General features: G+C 39.9%; 1 protein-coding gene across 4 annotated transcripts in view; it reads left to right on the top strand.

The window, feature by feature from the left end:
- The window catches only part of Cep128 (centrosomal protein 128), a 389,783-nt gene that overhangs the window by 310,648 nt on the left and 71,319 nt on the right, over positions 1-7,816 (top strand). For all 4 annotated transcript variants that reach the window (XR_004114433.1, XR_004114432.1, XM_031356808.1 and 1 more), the window contains exon 21: positions 5,021-5,070. Coding sequence is in view for 2 of the 4 variants with exons in the window: in XM_031356808.1 (XP_031212668.1) it covers positions 5,021-5,070 (50 nt within the window). In the remaining 2 variants the exon portion in view is untranslated. The remainder of the gene's footprint in view (positions 1-5,020; positions 5,071-7,816) is intronic.

The following is a 7,816-nucleotide window of genomic DNA, read 5'->3' as shown; positions in this document are numbered from 1 at the left end:
AAAAAAAAAAAGAAGACTGAAATAATCCCATTCCTCTATCAGATCACTACGGATTTTTTTTTCTTAAACCTGTATTCTTTGTGCTAAGGTCTGGTGAATTCTGAGCTCCTTGTGGCATGTTCACTCATAGCCAGTTGGTGGCAGTAGATATGACAGAATTTTAATATTGTAGCTTTCTGTCCTAGGTGGAGTCTGAAGACAGCATGCTTAGTGGCCTCTTTGTTTTGTTTGCTTAAAGTTACAGCTGATACTTCCTACATATTTTATTGATTTCACAAAAGATACTTAGGGTGAATTTTTTTTAAAGTAGCATGTTAATTTTTTATATGTATCTGCCACTATTTTAATTGTTTTGTATCTGTATTTGTCTCTTGGTCCCTACTTGGGATTCTCCCTATAGATACCAAGATCTGTGGCAGCAAGTCCCTCTAGGCAATTACCAGTGTAGTGTGTATATGACCACCTCATGTACTTTAAATCATACCTAGATTACTTATAATAACATATACAATGTAAATGACACATTAATAGTAGTTATCTTTTTAGAGCACATTGACAAAGGGAGAATAAATTTGTAAATGGTCATTGCATACTAAGTTTAAAAGACTATTTTAAAGCTATGGTTACATTAATCCTTGTATATTTAAATATTTAAAGCCAATATTTAAAGCCAAATATACTTGACTACATATACCTTATTACCTTGACTAGTATAATGAAATAGGAAAAATATTTGCTGGCCTGTGTCATTTTTGAGGTGGAAAATTATTCAGTGATCATTAAAAAAAAAATCCCAAACTTTTTCTTATTGTTTTGTTTTGTAAGATATTCCTTTAGTTGTAAGCTAATATTCTAAATGTCTGATTTCTGCACTGTTTGAGCATTGGCATTCCTGCAGTCACGTGTGAGGTGACCTGGAGTGGAGAGCTACCACTGTAGATGCCCAGGCACAGGTGCCCTTCTCCCAGATTGTTGAATATCGGTGAAGTTTTCTTTCACTTCGTGGAAGAGATCCTGTACAAGCATGAGTGGTTGAAGAGGAAATAAGAGAACATTTCAGTGCAAGTCTTGAAATGTAGAAGAGGGTAGTCATTGTTTCATGAAAACCAAGGTCCAGGGTAGAAGCCGTGGGCCCATTCTGTAGGCACGGAATGCCTTGGAGCTATGTCCTCATCTGTAAGATGTAAGGGGATTCGTGTATATCAGGTTCTTAAATTACTGTTGTTTAAAGCATTTAGTTCTGCCATGACACTATGGGAGTGTGTCTCAAAACAGAAAGAAAATTTATTTGATGACCCTATGCCCCTCACTTTGGCTTTCCCTAAAGCAGCTTCCTTTTAGCCTTTTAAATCATTTATTAGCAGTACATACTAGATAATGTGTATTTTACTTATAAATAGAATTCTGCTTCTTTAGAGAATGTGAAAATTTGGGCTTGCATTATTTTTGTTCCTTCTTCTGTCCTTACAGTGTCATAATTACAATAGCTTGATAGCCATGGAAAATAAGTAAGAAGAAAAAAATGGCCATTTTCTCGTGTATGTAGCTAATGTCTTGATTATCAGGAGTACACCTGTAGCCGGCTAAATCTGTCATTTATGGTCCCTTGCGAGATGCCATGTGCTACTTCGATACCATTATACCATGAGTACTGTACACAAAGAAAGCTATGCAGACTAAATTTTGAATATTGAACTTTTGAGAATTTATATTCTCCACTGTTCTTAGGAAAGGACAGGACACATGGGAGCAGGGAGCAGGGCCTCTTTCTGACTAACCCAGTACAGCAGCTAATAGCTAAAAGCTTCTGGCTACACTCCAGTGTTCTGCTGCCCAATGTGTTGTCGTAAATGCTGCTGTAACTCAAGTGCCTTCCTGCCCAGTATCAGCTGCCCTGAGCTAGGAGAATGAGATGTTTTCTAGTAAATGGTTAAAGGAAAAATAGTTATCTCTAAGCTTGACCTCCAACTTTTTAAAGAGGAGTCAAGTTCCTACTTGGGTATGTTGGTGATGCACATCTGTATGTAATTTACCTTTTAAAAACAAGAATATTTTGTTGAAGCTAGAATGAGGTAACTAAGTTAAGACAGTTTTAAGTTTCCTTAAACACCAAGGGATGGGTTGCAAAGATTGCAAAGGAGGTGGTACAAAACTGTTGTGTTGTGTGACCCTAACGGTACTTCAGAACTCAAAGTAGAACCAAACAAAACCAGAGGCTTCAGTTCCCGTCTATGATTTTCTGCTTTTTTTCTAGGAAAGATTCCTCTTCCAAGCACTACATATCATAATGAGTTGGCATAAGTTAATTGAAAAACTGGTGCCAATCTATGGGAGGCGCCCAGGCTGCTATCCTTCTCACTACACTCTTTTCATTAAGTGGATGCCTGTAGAAGCTGCTCAGCCCAGCAGCTTCTGTGGCCATTGACTATAAGAAAATAATAAAGCCAAGCCCAAGGGTGCCAGCTGAGCCAGGGTGCTCTCTGAGAACAAAGGAGGTCAGCCATTATGACGAGGGGCACTAGTCACACCCTTGGGGACAGCATTGTGTTCCTTCACCTCGTTGGCAGTCTTACTGTATTATTCCAGCTGCCCTCTCTTGGCAGTAGGATGTTGCTTCTCAGCCATGGTCAGTAGCCCGGCTTCACTAGCACAGGCTCACAGGCTTCATTCCCAACGACGGTATCTGAATAGTGCAATTTGGGGGTTTTAAGTTAAATTTCAAAGGTAGAGAGGCAGTTCTTAGAAAAGTGGGGAAGTCCTGACAGATATCAGAAGATTCCTAAGGCAAGTAGGAGTGCAAATGTGTGCACTGAAAAAAACTAAGTAACAGAAGAGTCTAATTATGTATGGCATGGTGCGAGTGAGTGTGCGTTGTGCTAGGTAGATTATAAGTTAGGAGAACAAGACTGTAGATATGCCTTTAACACTACCTAGGTTAGTTATGGTTTCATGTATTTATTGTGAGCATAACCAACAAAATTACTGGTCTTGGCAAGGGGTACTAGTCGCAGTCAGTGGGGACAGTATTATGTTCCTTCATCTCTTTGGCAGTCTTAGACTGTATTCTCCTAGATTCATTCCTAGGTTGTTTCTATACCTTGTTGCTAAGTAACCTGAACCACCAATGACAACTCTTCTCCAAAATATACCCCAAAACAGCACTATGCTGCTTTATCGTCCATCCACTTGATTATGGGAGGCTTTGGCAGGAAAGTTTTGCTTCTCAGTCATGACCACTTAGCTAGGTTTTAGAAAAACTGGTTCATAGTCTCATTCTTAAGTTGTGAGTTGGAGTGGTACTGAGGTTAGCTGAGCCATTTGCCTGCTCTCGGCTGGATGGCAGCCTGGGTCATCTGTAGCCACCCTCAGATCAGCTGGACAGCTCTGCTTCTGGGCATTTACTGGCTGCCTACCGGAGTGAGCCTTCAGGTTGGCAGGATTAGGAAGCTTCCAGGGCCATGTCTCTTAACACTCACAGGTTATCTAGGGCTTGTCCATATGGGAAGGGCAGTTCTGTGAAAAAGCACAAATGGGTAAAAGCCAAAGTTTTTATGTGGAATCAGGCCATAACACTATCCTGGACACAGGAAGAAGATCCCACTGCAACTGAGTAAAGTGGAAGGAAGCATGAGAGCTGAGGACAGCTGGCAATCCAATACACCCAAGTTTGTTTCTAACCTTGTTGCTAAGATACCAGAAATGCCAATGAAAATGTGCCCCAAACAGCACTGGACTGCTTTATCATTGATTCTTATGATCAGCGGAGGCTTTTGGTGTCAAAGTCAGTTCCTTTAAAGAATACTGAACAGAAACTCCCTACGACTCCCCAGTGCAACACTGCATCTTATGGGAATCTCCTTTTACCTCTGTAGCTCTCTTAGTGCTCCATCTCAAAGGGCCATTACCATCCATTATCACTTACAGTGAAACCGCCTACCGTGTCAGAGCAACAGCTGCAGGGTATCACACACACACGCACACGCACACGCACACGCACACACACACACACACACACACACACACACACACAAAACGTTACTTTGTCCCCTTTATGTTGCTTCCTCCTGCTTCTATCTAGTTTAACACTTGCTAAAATGTTTGTGTCTGCCTCTGTGATATGTCTGTTGGATCTTTTCCAGTTATGTTTTACTTTTATGTAGCACCAGCTCACATAAGGGAAACCAGTCACAGTGCAATGCCAATGCTAATTCTCACAGGCACTGCTAAATGCGATCTGTGCCAGTCATATCCATGTTCTGACTCAGCCCACCCTTCTTTAGGTTTGGGAAATCTAACACGAGTGTAGCATCGTGGTGTAGCTGAGCCAAATATATTTTTCTTTTATTGCAAGTACATAAATTAAGGCACTGAGAAACTGTGGTTGTATGCATGCAAGACGATGCACCTCTCTTCAGTTGACTATTTTCATTTCATTTCTAGCCATTCATTTCTGTGAGACCATACCAAACCATTAATCAGATATACCTGTGATACATCCCACTCTCTCAGTATAAAATGATAAATAATAATAGTAATAATAATAATATGTCTTTACAGTTGTTGTCGCATTCAGCTTCTATTAATAACACTCATCACTCCAGTGTGTTTTAGTTAGGTTCCAAATATTGACTTTGGTGGTGGGACTTGGTTTGAGAGCTCATCTTAAGAGAAAATGGCTTGTTCTTTAATTTTTCTTTAAGGAATTTTGTATGATATGGTGGTTATATGGTCCTTGGATAAAATGTTTCAGATATTGATTATATTGTCATCGGATAAAATGCTTCAGATATGGTTATGCTGTTTGGTTTCTAACTGAGTTCATGTGATTCTTTCATGTCATAAAAATTTCATTTCCAGCCTTTGCATCTGACTTAGGGTTGACAAGAGTACTCATACAGCTCCTTAGCTGGGGCAGAGGGTGCTCCTTCTATACTCCTTCTCACACCTTGAAAGCATTTGATTTAAGAAGAAACCCACTTTTTACATTGCATTTTCATGGGTGTTTATTTTCTCATTATAGGTCTGCTAGAGGAGACTCAAAGGAAAGATGAAGAAGTGGAAACTCTCCAGGTAAAGTCAGTTCTCACATAGGACAAGTATCATTGTGATAAAAATATTTGCTTTTCTGATCTGTTATCTGGTCTTATTCCCATATTCCGACTTCTCCAGCACATGTGGTGACAAATAATGACAAGAGAACATTAAAGTTGAGGTCTGAGTTTGCTTCCCCTAGTTGTCTTTGAGCAGAGGAGGCAGACAGCTCCGCCCTTAGGTTACTCTTGAAAACCTTGTATGCCTTGGTGCAATACAGGGGGGACCCAGGTGTTTAAAGATGGAGACAGCATGGTCTCAAAGGCAGAGCTGCCAGATGAGAAGGAATTTACAGAATGTGCATTTTCAAGTGAAAGTCAACCTAATTCTTACTCAAGGAATACCATCTACCAGTGATTAACCAGGAGTGCTAACTTATCCATGGAAGGCAGGATTTACTTTTAGACCTTCAACTCACCTTGGGTATATGTACATTTTTCAGAAGGAAAATTATGTTAGAAAGGTTCTGTTAGAATTCTAACTGACAGTTCCATGGTTGGAGCAATTGCTGCTCAATCAGCATCGGAAAGAAGTTCTTCCCTGACTTTCCATAGGGCTAACTTACAAATGTCTTCATGAAGAGCAGATATAATCACTCCTACTCACATGGCAGAAACAGTTCATTTAACGTCATGCTGGAGATTAAACACTGTAAAGACTTTGAGCATTTGTAGATCTTTGTGGGCCTTGAGCTGTAAAGCTAGACTGGAGGATAAAATATTGACCTGGCATGAGTGTTTTAGGGATGACTATGTATGCTTCTGGTAAATGAAGAATGGGCCAGGTTGACTACAGCAAACAAGGGCAATAGTTTTTAGTTGGATGTTCTTCATTTGATAATGTATCCATGAAAAGGAAATTATATAATTGAACTGAAAATGCTCAGTTAGCATAGCATAGCATAGCGTAGTATAGCGTAGCATAGCATAGCATAGCATAGCATAATATTAGGACAGCATAGCATAGTATTAGGGTAGTATAAGCTACTACACATGTAGTAAGGGTAACATATGTTAGCTATAGTTTTATAGAGATTTTTTTTTCATATTTCCCATACGGTGTTAGGATATAGAAAGCAAACAAGAGTGAGGCCAGGAAGAATATCAAGTGTATACCCACCCTACTCACCTCTAAAATTAGTATTAGTGGTATTTATTGTAGAAAGTACCATGTTGTGATTATCACTGGTCCCAGAATAACACGTGTTAGCATAACTATTGGATATATCTAGCCTTTTAGAATAGTAGTACATAATACAAATTTGGAATCAGTTACCTCATTAGGTGTAGTGCCTGTGTTGCTTCTCAGATATTTATTGATTGTCAGTACCACTTTTATCAAAATGCTCACCAGGGCAAACAAGTGAACCAGCCAGTTCACCATGGGCATTTACAGATAAACATTGTACAACGTGATGTCCTACTGCAGGAGAGTAAAGCATTGCTATCATTTTTTATGGTACTTAGTATCTGCTTCTGTCCACTTAAAGAGAGGGAGCTGACACCTCAGAATGACCAGAGTTCAGAGCACATCATAGAAAAGTCTTAACTGATAATGAATAGAGTGGAAACCCATGGAAGATGCTTATATATCTCAGAGTTTCTATTTTCCAGTATAAGGGCTCAACGGAAGTAACTGTGATACCAAGTCATAGAACTATCTCCCTAAAGTGTTTAGCTTGGGTCGACTAGCCCAGAAGAGAGAGTAGCAACTTACTATCATCTTTTACTCACAGCCAGTCTGCATTTAACATTATTTCCTAAGGGCTGCTGTGCTTTCTGTGCTCTTAAATCTTATAAGACTCATTGAACAAACATTGAATAAATGATAATATATTAGTATGTAGCACTTCTGGGTGCTAGGTAGATGACCTGCATATGTATGTATTATTGGGGCGGGGGCATAGATTGAAAGTCGGTAAGTTGAGCTTGCAGAGGTGATGACCTGAGTAGCTTACTAAGCCAGTGCGTAAGTGTTCATTAAGAGTTAGCAGCCTGATATAGCTGTCTCTGGAGAGGCTCTAACAGTTCCTGACTAATACAGAAGTAGAGGCTCACAGGCATCCATTGGACTGAGCACAGGGTCTCCAGTGAAGGAGTTAGAGAAAGGACCCAAGGAGCTGAAAGGTTTGCAGCCCCTTAGGAGGAACAACAATATAAACTAACTAGTACCCTCAGACCTCCAAGGAACTAAACCACCAACCAAAGAGTACACATGGTGGGACTCATGGCTCCAGCAGCATATGTATAGCAGACGATGGCCAAATTGGTCATCAATGGGAGGAGAGGACCTTGGTCCTGTGAAGGTTCTATGCCCCAGTGTAGGGGAATGCCAGGGCCAGGAAGTGGGAGAGGGTTTATTTTATTTTATTTTATATTCTTTATTTCGGAGGGGAAACTGAGAAAGGAGATATCATTTGAAATGTAAATAAAGAAAATATCTTAAAAAAAAAAAAAGAGTTATCCAGGGGAGCTTATGGAAATGTTTAGGTGCTGGGAAGGCTGTGGTAGAAGGGCGCATTCCCAAGTTTTGGGGACTGCAAGTAATTCATTATGATGGACTTTGTATCTTGACTGCATCTGACTTTAAGTTGAAAATAATTAGGGCCAGGTTAAGATTGAATGCAAGAAGGCCACTCGACTTAAGATTTGTGAGAATCAGGAAGGAATATTTTCAATCCTTTTTTAAGCAATCCGACTATATAAACCAGAACATGAAACTACTA

Source organism: Mastomys coucha, unplaced genomic scaffold (assembly GCF_008632895.1).
Source record: "Mastomys coucha isolate ucsf_1 unplaced genomic scaffold, UCSF_Mcou_1 pScaffold6, whole genome shotgun sequence".
Lineage (NCBI taxonomy): Eukaryota > Metazoa > Chordata > Mammalia > Rodentia > Muridae > Mastomys > Mastomys coucha.
Note: the sequence above shows the minus strand (reverse complement) of the source record. Positions and strands in the feature narration are given on the sequence as shown.